The sequence below is a fragment of the Microcaecilia unicolor genome, chromosome 12, assembly GCF_901765095.1.
Source record: "Microcaecilia unicolor chromosome 12, aMicUni1.1, whole genome shotgun sequence".
NCBI lineage: Eukaryota > Metazoa > Chordata > Amphibia > Gymnophiona > Siphonopidae > Microcaecilia > Microcaecilia unicolor.
Genome location: NC_044042.1, coordinates 61,622,495 through 61,643,706, shown reverse-complemented (window position 1 = coordinate 61,643,706; position 21,212 = coordinate 61,622,495). Strand labels below are relative to the sequence as shown.

At 42.1% G+C, this 21,212-nt stretch overlaps 1 protein-coding gene across 1 annotated transcript in view; it reads right to left on the bottom strand.

Annotated features, from left to right (window-relative positions):
* KIRREL3 (kirre like nephrin family adhesion molecule 3) overlaps nucleotides 1-21,212 on the bottom strand; it is a 1,393,929-nt gene that overhangs the window by 12,997 nt on the left and 1,359,720 nt on the right. The window contains exon 16 of the mRNA XM_030221488.1: nucleotides 2,635-2,721. Coding sequence (XP_030077348.1) covers nucleotides 2,635-2,721 — 87 coding nt within the window. The remainder of the gene's footprint in view (nucleotides 1-2,634; nucleotides 2,722-21,212) is intronic.

Below are 21,212 nucleotides of genomic sequence, written 5' to 3'. Positions count from 1 at the left end.
AAGAGCAGATCCAAAAGTGATTAAAATCTCTATCCGACTGTTAGTCTGCTTCAGGGTATAACTACAAATACAGGGCCACGTTTACTAAGCCGCGTAGGCGCCTATGTGCACCCAACGTGCGCCAAATTGGCGTTACTGCCCAACTACCGTGTGGCTCTTGCGGTAATTTCATTTTTTGCGCCCGTCTGATATGTGCATCAGAAAACTATTTTTATTTTATGGCGCATGTAGCAGATGCACGCCAAGTGGCATCAGATACCCGTAGGTCATTACCGCTCAAATTCTTTACAGCTAGGTCTACGACTGGCGGTAAGGTCTCAGACCCAAAATGGACGCGCTGCAATTTTGATTTTGCCGCACGTCCATTTTCAGCAAGAAAACAAAAAAGGCATTTTTTGTAGGTGCGCTGAAAAATAATTCTCTGCGTGCCCAAAACATGCATCTATACTACCACAGGCCATATTCAGTGGTAAAAGGACCCCACAGTATATAAATTAATCATCAAAATTCAAATAAAAATATAAATAACACAAAAACATCAATACTACTAACAAGTTAAAATAACTCATGACACAAACACATGCATATTGTGTAAGGACCCTCTTATGTAGTGTGCAGAGACAAATTATCAAAATGTGATGGATATACATCTGTACAATACTACTACTGCTACTACTACTTAACATTTCTAAAGCGCTTGCCACAATTTTTCAATAAACAACACTCCTCTCTTAGTACTTGGTTATATTTCTATCAAGAACATTATCCAAGCCATACAGTGTACCCAATGTTCAGCCAATCAATCTCTAGCTTAAAAAAACATTCCTATAAAAGTAATACATACCAATAGCCCCCTCCAAACATGTGGCAGTAAAGCTTGTGCTCTAAAAAAGTATTTTTTTAAAATTAAGGGTAATTGAAAAACCTTAAAACCAATGTGAGGGCAATGCATAAGTATACAAAAAAGGGGGGAATTACTCATCCAGCATGCAGTAATGAGCATTCAAATTTATATTTGAATTTTGATGATTCATTTATATACTGTTTTTGTAGTTATACGTACCCCTGAAGCAACCCAACAGTGAGCGGAATCTGGACCACATTGGGTATTCTTAGCAATACATTTTTTACATCCATTTGCAGCCACCCAGAAGAAACTTGGTTTGTGTAGCTTCTAAAAACATAAGGGTTCTGTGTACATCTAATATGTCCTTCCTTGGGATATCTGTTTTATATGCAAACAAGTTTGTGTGCATTAGGAAAGCATGCCTAAACTTTCAGGCAACTAAAAATTCAGCCCCAATATTTAAACTCTGCATTCAATGACTCTCTTAAACATTGGTTGCGGCATTTAAAGATATACCCAGATGTTCAGCACCAGTTGCTATCCAAATAGTGGCAGTGACAGGGCTGGCAGAACGCAGTAAGCAGGGTATGCGCACACCCAAGAGGCACGCAAATTAATTGAATAACAAGCTCAGATTAATCAATAACTGGCCAATCTATCTGCTTGTTTAGATGGAAAGGGAAAAGATGCTTTAACTTTTGGTTAGCCATGGCTGCTTCCTGGTTAAATAGTGCTTAACTGGCTATCCACTGTTATTCAGCAGGGGCATATCTGGCTATCCCCCGCTGAATATCCCTGGTTAGCAGCTAGCAGGTTATATCGCCCGATATAACCAGCTAGCCACCGATTTTTAAAGCCAGTTTAGCAGCGGACATATTTGGCCACGTGAAAACATGTGATATCTTTGCTCGATTAAACATAACCGACTAAGTCTGAATATCGACTTAGCAGGTTATGTTTAAACCAGCCAAAAATAAACCAGATATTCATTGCCGGTCACTGGAAATGGCCCGGAATTGAACATCTCGGCTCAGCACCGACCACCGGAGTTAGCCGATCTAACTCCCGTGGTCTGAATATTGGCCCCAGTGCCCCTAGAAGCGCAGGGCCCTGTGCGGCACCCCTGTTCTCCCTGCTTAAGGCTGGTCCTGTTTGTGTTATGCATTTTCCCGTGCACTAAGCATGTGTTACAGCTTAAGCACTTTAGTAAAAGAGCTCCTAAGGTAACTTCTTCAGTTTTATGAATAGTGGATGTTACATTGTGATTTTTGTGGTACATTGTTGTGTGGTTTTTTGGTGAAGTAGATAAAATGATAAAAACTCTCATCTCCATGTCATAAGGGACGGAGAGGAAATAATAGAAACTTTTTATTTGTGATATATAAGTTAATTAAATGAAATGAAATTTGGATTTAGCTGCTCACCTTTCCAAATCAGAGTGCAAGGTGAGTTACAATTGAGGTACAGTAGGTAGGTCCCTACCTCAGAAGGATCCCAATCTAAGTTGGTACCTGAAGCAGTGAAGAGTTAATTAACTCTCCCAAGGTCACAAGGAACATCAAGTGGGAGAAATGGGATTTGACCCTGGTTTCCCTGATTCTCAGTCCATTGTTTCTACCACCAGACCAAACCTCTAGTATGCCAGTCCTGGTTCTAATGTATGACACACACAGCCTTCTAGTTCAGATTACATTATGAAAAGATAGGCCCTGTGCGAAATGGGGGTAAGACAAAGACTGCTTCAGAAGTTACAGGATTCTCCTGTCAGGAAGGATTCTTAGCCTTACCTTTAGGTTCTGGAACTCCTTCTCCTCTTCCTTGAGGACCTCTAGCTGTTTGAGGACTGAATCTTGCTGGAACTCTCCTCGATCCATCTTAGAAAAAAATGAATTAATATATACATACAATTTTAGAAAAATGAATTGAATAGCAGGGGTCAATGACAGCTCACTTTCTGTTTCTTTTGATGATGAAGTCTTCCTGCTTGATAAATGTTAATTGTAGTATAATTGCACCACTGAGATGCTATGATAAGCTAATTTTAGACCTGGTTTTATTTTGGGTTCCATACAAGACTGGCTTAATCATCAGGCAGACTATGTTTATCTAGGACAGTGGTTCCCAAACCTGGTCCTGGAGGATACTCATTGTGGATATCCTGAAAACCTGACTGGCTGGGGTGCTTCTAGGACCAAGTTTGGGAACCTGATCTAGGATGTAAGCTCCCTGGCGATGGCAAAGAGCAGCTGCAGTTAAAGCAAAAGAAGAGATTCTGATAGTCATATTAAGTCAAAGAACCCTCAGCTTGTACTTTTACCTGGAGAGAATATAGGAAATTTTCAAATAGGCCATTTATCTGGATAAATAACTTTGGAAAATGGCTTATTTTATGTATATGTGATATGTATGACATGTAGTTTAATAGCCAAAAGTCAATGTTCATGTTCAGTTATGCATTTTTATGTTTGTTCCGAGAGGGGTGCTGTTGGGGCGATCAAGATTGTTCACTTTAATTATCAAATTCTTTAGTTGCGAGGCAGAGGACCTGAAAGTTAATTACAGGGGGTATCTAATACCCTTGCATTGACCCTGGTTCTGTAAAATATCCTTTATTTTCTTCAAGCGTCTGAGGCTTTAGAATTAATGTTTGTATCTAGGTGCACCCAAGATCATCTAACTAGACTCAGATACTGAACAGTCTGTAGCATAATTAGTGAAATTCAGTAATCATCCTGCTATCTGCAATGAAAATATAATAGAACTGCTTTTGAGATATTTAGTTACTGTCTACTGGCACGTAATTCATTATTGTCTTGGCTTGGATCTCTTCGTAAATAACTCAAAAAAGTTGTGAAGCTTTTTCTAGAAAATTATTTTTGTCCTGTAGGATGTGGCACGAGGCCTGCTCGACTGCTGGCTGTAGGCCCTCAGGCCTCAGCACAAATTCCTACACCTCATAAAGGCTGCATATTTTTCGTTTCTCATCTGGGAGTGAGGATGGTGTGAGAAGGGTTGAAATGCAAACAGGAGATCGGTATCCAAGTATTAACACAGTTCAGAAAGAAAAGAGATTAACACATCAGTTAATTCCAGCACACTTGAATTAAAGCATGCAGCAAGGCAAGCTTTTTAAAAGTGTACAGAAGCTTCTTTCAATGTAATTTAATTTAATCAGTTAGCAGTCATGAAAAAATTAATTTGTTTTTCCCTCATCTTTTTTTTTTTTTTTTTGCAGTTCACAGCTCGTTGGCTTCTAGCTTAGGCAGAGAATGAAGGGAGTCCTGCTTTTAATAATGAGTCACTTCCCGAAGCCTGCTGCTGAAACCTTCACACTGCTATCACCCAAGTGAGAAAGATATTTCTTTTATTATATTTTTTTGACATTTTTGGCTATATTTCAAGAATGCAGATCAGCTCAAGAGCAAGTATTATGAACTGCTTTAAATCAGACCTTTATCCATTTTAGCTGATTCTCACTCTCGAATGCTTGGTTTTCTTACCCTGCCTGACTGCAGTTTTTGTGGGTGAGGAGAGAGGTTTGGTTTTTAGATACATTTCACTTAAGCAATAGCGCCTACTCGGGGGAGTCCATCCATTACACTGTTTATTCGTCCATTTGTATACATCTGTTTGTGCAAGCAGATGTGTACAACTTCACTCTCCCTTGCAGAGCAGGGACATAAAGAAACGGTTGGAGTCCCTGCGTCTTAACTGGTACGAAGATAGCTGCAGCAGTAGTAAAGAGTTGGGAGACCTGGAATCTCACCGGTAGGGAAAGGAGAGCACCACGGAGAAGAGATAGCAGGAATCTTCGGGTCTCACTTGCAGGAAGAAAGCTGCAGTGTTCTAAAGAGCTGGGGCGGGAGTCCCCAGTTCCACCAGCAGAATGATGGAAGCAGTGGTGTAACGAGACAGCGGGAATCCCTGGGTCCCTCCAGCAGAAAAGAGGAGCATGGAGAAGAGCCAGTGGGAATCCCTGGTTCCCACCAGCAGGAAAAGAGCTGCAGCACTGACAAGGAAGAGGTGGCTGAGGGATTGGAGCGTAAGAGAAGGAGGTGGGGATAGAGGAGAAAAGGAGAAGAAAGGGGAGGAGCATGAGGGAAGGGGTGGGGTTAGGAGGAAAGAAAGGGTCAGAGCACAAGAAAAGGGATGGGGTTACAGAGAAGGAGAGAGTGGGACACAGAACTTATGAGATGGGTTGGGGCAGAAAACAAGGGATAGAGCATAAAGGAAGCAGCAGCGTTAGATAGGGACCAGAGGAGTGTGAGAAAACAGATGGGAAGGGAGGGAGGGAGGGAGGGAGGGACAGTGGCGTACCAAGGGGGGAGGGCGGTGGGGGCGGTCCGCCCTGGGTGCACGCCGCTGGGGGGGGTGCCACGCGCCGGTCAGCGTCGTTCGTTTCCATGCTCCCTCTGCCCTGGAACAGGAAGTAACCTGTTCCGGGGCAGAGGGAGCATGGAAACGAACGACGCTGACCGGCGCGTGGCACCCCCCCCAGCGGCGTGCACACGGGGGGGGTTCTTTCGCTGGGGTGTGCGGGGGTCCTTTCACCGGGGGGGGGGGGGTGTCGCGCTGCACTGGGGGGGGGGGCGCTGCACCCGGGGGGCGGGGCGCATCGGCGATCCGCACCCGGTGTCAGCCCCTCTAGGAACGCCACTGGGGAGGGAGAGAAAGGCTGGTGGCAAGGAATGGAGAGGGTGTGCTAGATTGAGTAGCGGGGAAGAAGGGTGGGTGAAAGAGATGAATGGAGAATGCAAGAGAAAAAGAGAGAGCGGTGAAGGGTAGGGAGGGGATGCAGAAGGACAGAAAAAGTGCAAGGGAGAGAGCAGCCACATATGCCAAGGCCCTTGACATGCACATGTGCACAAATACAGAGCCCCTGATGCGCACACACACACAGAAAATCCCTAATACACACAAACACACACAGAGCTCTGACACACATACACATATGCAGAGCCCTGGCATGCATACATACATTTACAAAGAGTCCCCAATACACACTCATGACAAACACACACTCAGCACATGTCAGCATGCATACATCCCGTTCCAGCCCACTCCCATGTACACACCCCACTCCGACACACAATGCCAATGCGCACTAACTCACTCATCTATAACATACACACGCACGCACACACACACATACACACAAACTCTGAAATCTCACCTTCACATCTCCACAAATAAATTATTCCTGTGAAAATAGATAGTCACATCATACCTGATTCACAGGTACTAAATACTTCACATATACCATTAGTCACTGCTAAACTGGCTTTAAAAATCGCTGAACAACCGGTTATATCGGGCAATAAAACCAGCTATCTGCTAGCCACTAACTGGCAATATTCAGCAGTAGATAGCTGGTTATCCCCCACTGAATATTGCCAAATACCCAGCTATGTATCATTTAACCGGCCAGGTGCTGTTCCTGGCCATTTAAATGGTTTTGAACATCGGGGGGACTATGCCCATCCACCTAGACACCCACTCACTCCTCACCTGCTATCCCATTAAGACATACTTTTACCATGGCTATTTAAACCAATTTCCACTAAGACATGCCCGAGTCTGTGAGTGGTGGAAAGGGGAAATATTCCATTATGTCACGCTCTCCCCAGATTCTATAAATGGCGCTCAAATTTACATGCACATAATTACGCACTATCCTGAGATGCGCATGCAACTAAAACTGGCCAATAGCTGTGTGCTTACAGTCCTTTACAATCATTTGGCGGCCATTTCTTTCACCAAGAAGATCGAAGCTGGAGAGAAATATAGAACCTCCGCCCTGACGAAGTTGTGAAACCTGGCCAAGTCGGTTGAGGTTCCTGACTCCTTGTGTACCGTTGCCAGTTAAGTGAATGAATGTATTCAGTATTGCACTGTTGAAGCTAAGAAACGGGCTGTTTTTGAAATATAAGATGCTTTTGGGAAAACAAATCTAATTTTTTGAAACTAATATAAGTAAAAAAAACACACTTCATAGGATCAATGACAATTTGCACCTGACTGCCTGAAAACTGTCTGTTAAGCAGTCTCATCGCATTAATTCTGATGATCCTTCACAACACAAAAGAATATGTTATAGAAGTGGATTCGTGCCTGGGAAAGTTTAAGAGCTATGGGTATACGATAATCCCCACACAGTTTCAAATAGAATTGTCCAGATCTATGCGTACAATCAATTTACTGGCATTAGTTGGCAACAATTTGGATTTGCACTTGCATCTTGCTAAACGCTATTCTATAGTGTGTAACTAAAAAAGGGGTGTGGCCATGGGAGGAGCATGGGCAGGTCAGGGGCATTTACTAAAGATGCACGCAGTATGAATACCGGGGATTCGCGCCTAACTTACGTACCAGGATTTACACCAGATTTCTGTTGGTATAAATCCTTGGACCTAAAGTTTGGCATGGAAATTGGCTCTAAATGCTATTCTATAGAAGGTGTGCCATTCAGAGCGTCATTTATAGAATAGTGCTCCACATGGATATTTTTGTCCCCGTAGACCTCTATTCCAATTTCAACTTATTTCATTTTGTCTAAGTGGTATTCTAGGTTTTACACAATGGCATCAGCAAACCGGGTACCTCCATGAGCTTATGTGAAGTAGTTTTCTGGCCATAATCTTGTGTAATAATAATAATAATAAAGATTTGTAGCTATATCACATTTCATAAAACCTAGTGACTGAACCATAGTTTTCTTAGTGGTTGCTATGTATGGTAATGTGTAAAGGGCAAGTCTGAAAACTAGGTGCAAATATTTACATACCTATTACACATGTAATACATGTATTACACATGTGCTTTATGATCAAACAATGGAATTCTACGTTTTAGTTTTTTATTTTTGTGTTTTTTATGTATTATACATTGTTTGTACTATTTATTTACCTGTACAGTGTAAACCATTTTGATTTGACCACAAGTAAAACGGTATATCAAATGAAATAAACAATAAACCATGTAATTGTTTAGAATACTAGCATATATGCACATTAGGAATCATCATTCAGGATAAGGATCTAGGTGTCATCATTGATGATACATTAAAACCCTCTGCTCAGTGTGCAGTGGCAGCTAAGAAAGGCAAACAGAATGTTAGGAATTATTAGGAAAGGAATGGAAACAAATATGAGAATGTTATAATACCTTTGTATCACTCTATGGTGCGACCGCACCTCAAATACCATGTGCAATTCTGGAATTAGAAAAGGCACAGAGAAGGGTGACAAAATAATAACGGGGATGGCATGATTTCCCTATGAGGAAAGGCTTAAGCAGCTAGGGCAGCTTGGAGAAGAGATGGTTGAGGGGAGATATGATAGAGTTCTATAAAATACTGAGTGGAGTGGAATGGGTAGATGTGAATCGCTTGTTTACTCTTTCCAAAAATACTAGGACTAGGGGGCACTCAATGAAGATACTAAGTAGTAAATTTAAAACAAACCAGAGAAAATATTTCTTCACTCAATCTGTAATTAAACTCTGGAATTCAAAAAGCAGTTAGCTTAGCAGGATTAAAAAAGGTTTGGATAATTTCCTAACAGAAAAGTCCAAGGGGCCGATAATCAGACTGCGGGAGGTAGCCGGGCTGCCTCCTGCGGTAAGGGCTGAGCCTGGATATCCAATGCCGGGCCATTTCTGGTGACTGGCATTGAATATCCGGTTTATTTTTGGCCGGTTCGAACTTAACCAGCCAAGCCGATATTGAGCTCTGGCCAGTAAAGTTTGAACCGGCCACAGATATTCGAGGTATTGATGTGGGCATATCTGACCATCAAACTTGGCAAGCAATACGCTGAAAATCGGGGGATAGTGTGTCTAGGCACTAACCGGCAATATTCAGTGAGAGACAAGGCACTATGAGAAAGAGGTAAAGCATCATTTATATTCCCAGGAAGACTCAAGCAACAAGGACAAAGAGGTAGTTATTCCACAAAGATTTGAGCACTGGTGTTCAGTGGGCAGGTCAGAATTACCAGTGGCATCAGTACTCAAGTTCTCCTTAGGTAATTAGGTGGACAAAATCTGTTCATCTAGGAGGAAATGTTATCTGGAAGGAATACCTCTCTGTACAATGGAGGGAAGAAAGGGCACAACAGTAGGAGGAGTGGCCTAGTGGTTAGGGTGGTGGACTTTGGTCCTGGGGAACTGAGGAACTGAGTTCAATTCCCACTTCAGGCACAGGCAGCTCCTTGTGACTCTGGGCAAGTCACTTAACCCTCCATTGCCCCATGTAAGCCGCATTGAGCCTGCCATGAGTGGGAAAGCGCAGGGTACAAATGTAACAAAAATAAACTAGATACTATTGAAGATTCTACATGGAATGTTGCTATTCCACTAGTAACATTCCATGTAGAAGACTGCGCAGGCTTCTGTTTCTGTGAGTCTGACGTCCTGTACGTATGTGCAGGACGTCAGACTCACAGAAACAGAAGCCTGCGCGGCCACATTGGTGATCTGCAAGGGCCGACTTCTACATGGAATGTTGCTAGTGGAATAGCAACATTCCATGTAGAATTTCCAATAGTAGCAACAGTGGAAGAGTGGCCTAGTGGTTAGGGTGGTGGACTTTGGTTCTGAGGAACTGAGTTCGATTCCCACTTCAGGCACAGGCAGCTCCTTGTGACTCTGGGCAAGTCACTTAACCCTCCATTGCCCCATGTAAGCCGCATTGAGCCTGCCATGAGTGGGAAAGCACAGGGTACAAATGTAACAAACATACTAAAAAATGAATAAATAACAGTGAAATAAAGAACCAAGGCATCAAAAAAGATGCAGAGCAGAGGAGGGACACTGGAACAAGTATGTATGAAGAAGACACTGATCGCAGAGGTTGTAAACTGATGACATGTTTGGTAGGATCAGAAGGGCGATCAGTGGGCCATATAACAAGCAATGTTAGGAAAGAGGCAGAGAATGTAAAAGCGTTCAGCAGAATCTTTATGTCAGGAACTTCCCCAGTAACAACAGCATGAGCCCAGGCAGACAGGATAATACTGGTTCTTCAAGTGAAAGCCAAAGCGTATATGTTTGATTCTTTCACTACAGCTATATCTTTAATGTTCAGTGTATGAAATCCCTTTTAAGCTATTTTCTAACTTCTTCTGAACAATAACAGAATTATCAGTCAAAGCACATTCAATAGCTTTCAATTGTATAGGCAAAGAAATAATGCCGTCCGCATCTTTTGCTATTGAAAACGTGTCTTCTAAAATTGTACAACACTACTCAGTGCCCATCTGGAGAATACTTAGCTAAAACAAATCAGTCTGTAGTACATCCATGGGCAAAACAGATTCTTAAGGTAATTTGAGTTTCTTTTAGCATTAACCCTTTAAGTTGGGCCACTGGAAGAGTATTAGCTACTCTAGGCGAACCTTCAGCTTTGTGGACCTTTTAATTAACGTCACAGCCCCTAGCACTGCAACCAAGAATCTGATAATTAAAGAGGACATAACAGCACCCCCTCCCATAATGAACAAAACACCTCAGTGGAATCAAGACAGTAGCACAGCAGCTGATCACGCCAGGAAGAAGCACCTGGAATGGCATGAGCAGATCATGGCACACAAACTGACAACAAACTGTCAGTGGCATGAATGGCTGAACATACTAAAAGGAAAATATTTATTTTAATTTATCTTTTTTTTTTTACACTTTTGGGGAATAAAAGGAAACAAGAGTGTGATGGGCAATTGATCGTATCAGACAGCATCAGTTAAGGGTAAGGGGTCATGCATTTGATATACTGCCTTTCCGTGGTACAACCAAAGCAGTTTATATATTATATACAGATACTTTCTCTATCCCTAGTGGGCTCATAATCTTGGTTTTGTACCTGTGACAATAGAGGGTTAAGTGGCATTAGCAAAAATGCAGCAGGGCAATGAATCAAGAGAGCAGGGCAGGTAGTGACACAGTGTCAGAGGCAGGGGCGGACCGAATATTAGCTCACCTGAGGCCCCTGCCTCAGGTGGCACTCTTCAGGAGTGGCATCTGATCTCTCCTTCGCAGCATTACCCGACAGCGGCAGCGGTTCCCATGTATTGCCCTGCCGCTGGCATCTCCCCTTCACGTTGTTACCTGGCAGCGGCAGTGATTCCCATATGCTGCCCTACCACTGGCACCCACCTCTTCCCTTTACTGTGGCTGCCTCTCTGATGTAACTTCCTGTTTCGTCAAAGGCTCAGGTAGCCGCACTAAAGGGAAGAGGCAGGTGCCGGCGGCAGGGCAATGCCGTGAACGGGCTGGAGGTAAGAAGGGAGTTGGAATCTCGACCAGGAGAGAGGCATCCTAGCTCCAGCTCAGGTGGCATCTTGCCTTGGGCTGGCCTTGGGCAGAGGCTAGAGTAGCACTAGCAACAATTCAGCAGGGCACCGAAGGGACAGTTCTATAACTGGGTGCCCCCATTTTGGTGCCTCAGGGTGGGTGATAGGAGTCTATTCTGTAACAGAACTTGGGTGCCCAGATTCCATTATAGAGTACTAGTGTAACCCAGTATCAGCATACCTAACATTTAGCAACCTGCACTTAACACCAGCCATAGAGCTATTGTAAATGCAGGCACCTCAGTGTGATAGGCATGTGCATAACTTACAGTATTCTGTAAGATATTTACATAAGTGGGAGCCCCGCTTATACCCTACCCATGCTCCATCCTTGTGTTCGCCCCTCTACAAGTGCATGCTGTGTAAGACAGAATAGTGCTTATAGTTTATTTCAAATTTGCTATACCGCATTAGCTGACTAGATAAAAGGGGATGGGACGACTTCCCTATGAGGAAAGGCTAAAGTGGCTAGGGCTTTTCAGCTTGGAGAAAAGACGGCTAAGGGGAGATATGATAGAAGCTTATTAAATAATGAGTGGAGTGGAACGGGTAGATGTGAGTCGCTTGTTTACTCTTTCCAAAAATACTAGGACTAGGGGGCAAGAAATGAAGCTACAAAGTAGTAAATTTAAAATGAATCGGAGAAAATATTTCTTCACTCAACGTGTAATTAAACTCTGGCATTTGTTGCCAGAGAATAGCTTAGCAGGGTTTAAAAAAGGATTGGATAGCTTCCTAAAAGAAAAGTCCATAAGCTATTATTAAAATGGATTTGGGGAAAATCCACAGCATAAAATGTATTGTACTATTCTGGGGTCTTGCCAGGTACTTGTGACCTGGATTGGCCACTGTTGTAAACAGGATGCTGGGCTTGATGGACCTTCAGTCTGTCCCAGTATGGCAATACTTATGTTCTGAAAACCAAGTAGGAAAGGAACTGCAACTTCATAAACAGTATAGTAACAACATTCGCAAAGTAACTGAATGATATTCAAGGAAAGGAAAAGGGAGAGGAGGAGGGTAAAGAAAGATTAACCGCCCCCCCCCCCCCCGTTTACTAAGCTGTGCTAGTGGCTGCCATGTGCTAATGCTGACACAGACCATTCACTTTGAATGGGCTGTGTCAGCATTGCCGTGCAGCTTAGTAAACAGCGGGGTAAGAGACGTAACTGGAAAAGGACAAGGGCAAAAGGAATGGGAAACAGAGATTGCGAGGCCTTGAAATACCCATTAAAGCAGATTATAGGCTTGCTGAAAAAGCCAAGTTTTTTCAGCGATCTTAAAATATTTAAAAGACAGTTCATTATAAGTGGCCAGAAGGAGATTACTTCAGGTAAAAGGGTACCAGAAAGTGGAGAAACAAAGACATCACCATGAAAAGCCATAGGGAAGAACAGTAGAGTAGTGTATCCAATGGTACTTCCAACATAAAACCAAGGAGACGTAGAATTCAAAATTGTATGCTTATGTTTATTAAAATTTGAAGGATCGCCATTTTTTATGTGTAAGTCAAGGTGATTTACATTAAAAATATAAAAAAGCAGAAAAAGATAAGAAAAGGAACACCATAAAATTATAGGACAGAAAACAAACACACCAAAACTCAAACACACATTAAAAAGTCCATATTTCTGCATCGAGGAGCATTAATAACTCATTGTGTATAGAGTAAACGAAGACACCTTCAAAAAGTTGCCTTCAAATAGACTTGTGCCATAAAGTGAAGCATCTTCTCTGCAAGTAGCAGCTACTTGTTCCATACCAGACAAATCTGAGGCTACACACCCACAGACTTCTGACACAGGTGGCCACTCCGAAATGGCACCGTGTTGAGTCTCAGAGGTGTATTTGCCATAATAAATTTTCCACCTAGAAAGTTGTGCGCGTTAATTCTAAGGTAATTAGTGCCACTAACTGGTTGTTAAGTACCAGTTATCGGTGCTGATTGACTTTTTAATCAATTAGGTTGCGCACGCAATTTGACCATATGGCCAAATTAGCACACATAACTTAAGATATCATATATAGAATTTGGGGGCATGTGTGTACTTAATCAGGGCCGCTGAGGGTGGGGGGGGGGGGGGGGGGAATACCCTCAGGCCTGGCCTCCAGGGGCTCAGACCTTAACAGCTGCTCGGTGAAACACAGACTGAGAAGTACATTTTGCATCATTTTTGTTAACAGCATCAGGAGTCCCAGCTGGAATGTAATGGTGACACATTGCTGTGGCTCAGCAACCTGTGGGTGGAATGCCAAATTTAGCCGGCAGTATGCCTGATTGTTTGGTTATTTCCATTGTTCTATGATTATACCCATAAGAACCATTATGACCCCTGAGGCAGGCGTTTGCATGCCAAAACACGGTCCGTGTCAGGTCATTTTCAAATTAAAGGACGACCGTTACCTCTATCCTGAAGGCCTAGTGTTGGTTTTTTCTGTTTCTCCTCTGACAGGACCAGGAGTGATTGCGTTAACTTTTGTGCATCGACTCCTGAAAATGGTATGGTATCTTCTTTTTCCTGCAGAGCTCCTGACACTACCCATAGGATTTCAGATAAGGGAGGCTGGTTTCTTGCTTTTCAAAAGGTTTCAATGTAATTGGTGAAGTGCCTTGTGTTTCTGCATTTTCCCTACCCTATACTGGTCCCACTCTCTAAGATCCTATGGATTGTGCCTTGCCACTAAAAGTGAATGACATGAATGGAAGATAGGATTTGATATATAGCCTTTCTGTGGTTACAATCAAAGTGGTTTACATATTATATACAGGCACTTATTTTGTACCTGAGGCAGTGGAGGGTTAAGTGACTTGCCTAGAGTCACAGGGAGCTGCGGTAGGTATTGAACCCAGTTCCCCTGGTTCTCAGGCCATTAGGCTACTCCTCCACTTTTCAAATTCCATCCTTCTGCTCATTTGATTCAGTTAAAGGTATACAAACCAAAAAGGCTTTCATTTGTCACAACAGACTGGATGGACCGTGCAGGTCTTTCTCTGCTGTCATTTACTATGTTACTATGAGGGGCGTTTTCGAAAGAAACATCCAAGTTGCGATTTGGACGTCCTTGCAAAATGGCAAAATCCAGGGGCGTGGAAACCCGTATTTCTGAAAAAAGACTCATCTCGCCTATTATTCTGGTATAATTAACTTTTACCCTCTCTAACAATATTCTGTATTCCTTTTACTATGTAAGCCGCTTTGAACCTGCTTTGAGTGGAAAAGTGTGGGATACAAATGTAATAATAATAATAATAATAATAATAATAATAATATCTTTTGCATGAAAATGAATGCTCATCTCTATGGCTAAATACTGCAGCTGGCCTTTGTAAATGCCTCTATATATTAGATATAGAACTTTGAATTTTTTTCTAGCAACAGCAGTGTATAAGCTCTATCTCCCCTTAGCTCTTGAAAACAGAGTTCCCAATTAAACCAGAGGAGTGTGGTAGCCGTGTTAGTCCACTCTTAAGGTTATCAATAGAAATCAAACAAAATAAAACATGGAAAAGAAAATAAGATGATACCTTTTTTATTGGACATAACTTAATACATTTCTTGATTAGCTTTCGAAGCAACCTTCGAAAGCTAATCAAGAAATGTATTAAGTTATGTCCAATAAAAAAGGTATCATCTTATTTTCTTTTCCATGTTTTATTTTGTTTGATTTCTATTGATAACCAATTAAACCACAAAGCCAGGAAAGACTCTAGCAGACCATGAGGCCTACTAAGGGAGCTCATTAGAAGTCACTTCTGTCCTTTTGTTTAATACAAATCTTATTCTAGCATCCCTATTTCCAAGTGTTCATTCTTTCTCTCTTTAGCAAAGGGTATACACTTTTTTGATTCCCTACAGCATTTGAAGAATAGACAAGACACAGGGAAGGCTGAGGAGGATCACAGAGGACCAAAAAAAAAAAAAAATCCACTCAAAAATCCTTTTATATTGGTATTAGGAAGAAAATGAGAAGGTAGCCACAGAAGTAGTATCACAAAGGTGAATCTAAGATGCAATTTTTAGCTCCATGGAGAGTGAAACAATTTTTAGGGATGTTTATAGACATTTGGTAGAAACAGAAACTAAACAGCAGAGGAACCACTGGTGATCTGCCTTGAATATTTCCAGATAGGCTGCTAAGTACATAAATATTGCCATACTGGGACAGACCGAAGGTCCATCAAGCCCAGCATCCTGATTCCAACAGTGGCCAATCCAGGTCACAAGTACCTGGCAAGATCCCAAAACAGTACAATACATTTTATGCTGCTTATCCTAGAAATAAGCAGTGGATTTTCCCTAAGTCCATTTTAATAATGGTCTATGGACTTTTCCTTTAGGAAGCTATCCAAACCTTTTTTAAACCCTGCTAAGTTAACCACTTTTACTACATTCTCTGGCAACGAATTCCACAGTTTAATTACATGTTGAGTGAAGAAATATTTTCTCCGATTCATTTTAAATTTACTACTTTCAGCTTCAATGCATGCCCCCTATTCCTAGTATTTTTGGAAACAGTAAACAAGCGATTTATGTCTACCCATTCCACTCCACTCATTATTTTATAGACCTCTATCATATCTCCCCTCAGCCATCTTTTCTCCAAGCTGGTCCTGGTTTCATCCTACAGGGTGAAGAAAGTCTTAGATCTGCTTATCTACCTACAATCAAGCGCACAATATTATTTTGCAGTAGTTGCAATCAATGTATCTGTTTGGGCATGAAGACCCCTCCCCCCTATAAAGACTTGTTAGAATAGCCAATCCTACCTATGCAAAATGCATGTGTAGGAGTTCTTAAGTTTATTGGTCCAGAAATGACCATGCCCTTCTTAACAATTTCAGCCCTGTAAAATTAGTATAGCTCACAGCTGAAATTTGTGACTCCAAAGTCAGATCTTTTTCCAACAAACCCCCTGGTGACCTCAGAATCCTTACGGGCTCTAATTGGTTCCCAAGTGATGGAAACCCCATTCAAAGCCCTTTGATATCATGGGAAGAGGTGCAGCTGTTTAATGGGGAATAGTATTTGGATGAAATGGTGTTCCGAGAAGAGTTGCTTTTGGTGTCTCCCTTCCCTTTTAGGTCCATGTATTACAGACTTACTTCAAATGGCATTATATGGTGCTCCTCTCCTTCAGTCTGGTACCTAGGGTGGTTGCCTTTCTTGCACAGCCATTGTGATGGGCCTGATAAGTAGGCACGATAATGAGCTGTTCGGGCTGCTGGTTAGGGATCTTGCCTGACAAATATCCTGTCGGGAGCTCTGTCAAAACAGTACTCTCAGCCAAATTGTGTGTCATGCTGAGATTGTATTCTACTCTTAGTGTCAGGACTTGCCATCACCAAACCTCAAACTGGAGATCTGGTAGGTGGAGGACTGGTGCTTTACTCCCTGAGTTATTGGTGGATACACTATGAATCAGCTTCTTGCCACCCGAGCTCCTTGCCATTTCACCTTTCTTGTAGGATCCAAGTAATGAAAATATCTCATTTTGTCTTAACTACCCACTTTAATAGTGAGTGTGTTGTTGCAATGGCAACCCCACCCCTGAAGCAAGGGAATTGCTCAGATACCAGGTAAAAGGGTCACTGGAAACAAGTCAGTGCTTCTGGCTATTTGAGCATAAACTGAGAGTGGCTTGATCCTAATGGTAAATCCTGTAGTAAGCTATCTGTATCTAAGTCTCGAATACCTGATCTGTAATCTATGATATAAATCAAATCTTATATCTTTATCGTCTAACCTGTGTTTGCTTCTATGATCCATGAACCATGTTTGCATTCATTGAACCCATTTATGTTGTGCCAGTTCATGGTTTTGTGGGACAGGTGCAGACATTCTAACCTGGACTGGCCTTTCATGCCAGTACAGAAAATTGTTATTGCTTTGAAGCACTGGGACCTTATGAAAGCCTGCAAACACTTTTGTTCCTGCCCTTAAGGAGGGTGTGCTTACGTTTTGATATATATAATGGTGAAGTTGACCCTATGTTGTTTTGTTACCTCACTGCAAAGAATAAACTCTACTAAGTACATGAGAAATGTGATCTTAGTAATTTAAGCTAAGAACCTGACCTTCCCCTTCTCCTGCTCTCTCATTCCCCTCCTACTTTTCTCCCTTCCTGTAACTGTGTCTCTAGCCTTGCCCACAGCTAAATCAATGTGTGCCCATCTTTAGCAGATTCCAGTCGCTAATCCTGTTCCAGCTCTGCTTGTGTTTTTCTGCTCATTTTTATTTGTTAATAACATACAACGACATATCCCATAAAATGAGCATAAAAACAAATTTTCTGTGTTTTTACACATGCCAGTAATAGTGCACACTCTATACTATACTATACAGTGCTTCTAGTCTGCAAACACCCAGTTCGCTGCTGATTACATAAACAGAAAATGAATCATAATTTTCAGGAAATACATTTACCATCTAAAATGGACCCCAACCAAATAGTGCATACTGATTGCAAAGAGGACACACTGTTAATGACATTGCTCTTGTAATGACAAAATGGCCGCCTCCGCCCCTGAATAATAGAAAATATTCCCGTGAATGACACGAGAAATAACACAAAATGAAATGTTCTGGTTGTCCACCCCTAGCATCTGTGCCTCATTGCCCCGATCTGGATTACTATATAACTTCACTTGTGTAGGCACAGTCTAAGACAATCCTGGTTTTTCACATAGCGTATGCGAAGATTTGAACTTCACATTTTTTAATTGACTTATATAGTTACTAAATGACTTTAAGCTACCAAAGGCAAGTTTAGCGAAGTCATGGATTTTAAGTGTGGATTTTTTTTTATAGTACAACTTTCCTAATCTATTATAGGGATCCCCCCCCCCCCAGCCAGTCAGATTTTCAGAATTTCTGTAATGAATATGCATGAGATAAATCTGTATGCAGTGGAGGCAGTATATTCATAATCTATCACATGTATAATCTATCACATGCAGATGTCCTGAAAACCTTACAGTCTGGGGATCCCTTAGGACAGGACTGGGAATCACTGTCTGACAGAAATAAATGGACAAATCAGAAATATAAGTCTGTGCAATGAGCTAAGCCAAGACTGGATTACATGATTCTTTGACACAAAGGCAGCTGTCTACCCTACTAGAAAGATTTGCATATCCGGGCACTGAAGTCTCGCTTTAATTTTAATTTGGAATTTATAACATGTATTTCTTTTTAAATTAATACTGTAGGCAAAAGAGAAATTGCACTATGCATAATATGAGCCATTGAAGCAGAGAGCTGTCTCTAGTGGAAACCAGGAATGCCCAGGAGGTGGGAGGGCATTCGATGTACAAATTCTTTTCACCTCAGAGGCTTGGCAGAAAACTGGAGCAGTTTGCACTTCTCCCAGGGACAAAGAGAAAGATCAGGGAGATATGGCCCAGAAGCAAAAGATATTTGCAAACTCTAGTATCTAGGGAAAATGTAGGCCTGGGTTTTTCATGTATCACTGCTTGCTTGCTATGCAGTAGACTGATTTGCCCTTTGTAACAAAATCCTCTGAGTGTGACAGACCTTTCTAGGTCCATCAGCATAAACATATGATACCCGAGGATACCTGGGGGCCAGAATAATTGCTCTTTAATGAACTGCAATTGGGATAAAATGAGTAAAATGACATGAAATATGTAAGAAATAATTTTCTAAACCTGTATGAATTTCTATAACACTTTCCATCTAAAGTGGACCTCAGCCTGTTTTATGATTACAGGATGTCTGCAGTGAATGGCTTGACAACCTATTTCTGGTGTCTGCATGGCATGAGTTTCCAGAGAGGATGTAAACTAATGTTCTTTTTATCTAATTTCAGTGAGATATAGCAAGGTGCAGAAAGCTAGTGTGACTTGTGGTGAAAGAAATTCTCTTGTTTTGCTGCCTACGCAAGGATCTCAGCCCTTATTTCTTTTAAATATGGGTTGAATATGTGCAGTTGCCATTTGTGGGAGTGGTGTGGGGGGTGGGGAGGGAGGGAGGAAATACCTCTCATTGCCATAAACTACCAAAGATGCCATTTAAGCATTGTTTGGGAGGATCAGGTGAAAAATAAATGGCAATCCACAACCTCTTGCTTTTGAATGATAGGCAGAACTAACACAACAAACCAATAAAGCGGAATGTGAATGCATGAAACCCTGAGGAATTCTCATTGTCCTGATTTCATGTAGGCTTTGTAGCTTTGTACTGATAAGCTGGTGGACCTCTGGGAAAGGTCACTGCACTGTTTGACTCACTAAAGGCCCTTTTTACAAAGCGGTGGTAAGCCCATTGCGGGCATACTGCTCGCTAAAAAGGAAGTATCACCAGCAGCCCGGTGGTAGTTCCCACCCCCAGCGCCATCATATCTAGCACTACAAAAATGTATTTATTTTTATAGCACCGGTGTGTACCCAGTGGTAACTGAGCAGTGACGTGCGCTGCCTGGTTACTACTGGGTTAGCGCGGGAGCCCTTATCGCCACTTCAATGGCGAAATGACTGTGCGGCAAGTCGGCCGGTTCAAATCCCACTGCTGCTCCTTGTGATCTTGGGCAAGTCACTTAACCCTCCATTGCCTCAGGTACAAACTTAGATTGTGAGCCCTCCTGGGACAGAGAAATATCCAGAGTACCTGAATGTAACTCACCTTGAGCTACTACTGAAAAAGATGTGAGCAAAATCCAAATAAATAAATAAATAAATAAATAAATAAATAAAATAAAGCTAAATTGGCTAACAAGACAATTAGTGCCAATAATTGTCTGCTAATTGGCACCAACTTGAATTTGCGCACACATCTTGCTATGCGCTATTCTATAACAATGTGCACCCAAACCCCATGTACGCAACCCAAAAGAGGCTGTGGCTATGGGAGGTGCAAGGGTGGGTCGGGGGGGGGGGGCGTTTCTAAATTTGTGCTGAAATTGGCACTCAATGCTATTCTATAGTGAGCGCTCATCTTTCAGTGATCATTATGGAACAGCATTCACTGCCAATTTTGTTCAGCACTGATTTTTGAGCGCCATTTACTGAATCTATCCTATGCTGGGTGGAGTTGGGGAAAATTTACACCTGCTCCTGAACCAGTATAAACGTCCTAAGAAACAAGATGGCAAGCGATCTGCAAAATCCAACGTGGAGACAAACAAAGCAGATCAATCAGTGATATGGTTCAAAACATTATTTTCAGAAATTCGCCCGACACAGACTGTGTTTCGCCCACAAGGGCTGCGTCAGGGGCTAATAGTCCAAACAGGACATGAGATTGAAACGTAAAAAACCAGCAGGGTGCTTTCCTCAATCAAGGTAAGGACATCAGCTCAATACACAGGGGTCGCATCTCTCAGCTGCTGGAAAAAAAAAGATGCGACCCCTGTGTATTGAGCTGACGTCCTCACCTTGATTGAGGAAAGCACCCTGCTGTTTTTTTACGTTTCAATCTCATGTCCTGTTTGGACTATTAGCCCCTGACGCAGCCCTTGTGGGCGAAACACAGTCTGTGTCGGGCGAATTTCTGAAAATAAAGTTTTGAACCATATCACTTTATTGATCTGCTTTGTTTGTCTCCAGTATAAACGTCTGCATCTTCAAGTTTCAAGTTGGAGGCTCCATCTAGGCAGCTTACAATTTCAATAATAACATTATTATTATGAGTGCTTTAAGACAGATATTGACTGTGAGGGAAGAACTGCAATATTTGAAGGGGGGGAACACTAGGATGCTCTTCAGTACTCTGAGAGGAGATGATTAGTTAATAATAGGACTAAGGGCTCCTTTTACTAAGCGGTGGTAAGCCCAACATGGGCTTACTGCTTGCTATACAGGAAGTACCGCTGGAATACTGCAGTAACCTGGCGGTACTTCCTACCCCTAGCATGCTGTCATTTCCGGCGCTACAAAAATTTATTTATTTTTGTAGCGCCGGACTGTACCCGGTGGTAATCGGGCAGTGCCTTATTCTAGGAATAAGAATGTTTTTAGTTCTGTCTTTTTAGTTCTGTCTGTTTTGGTTCTGTCTTTGTAA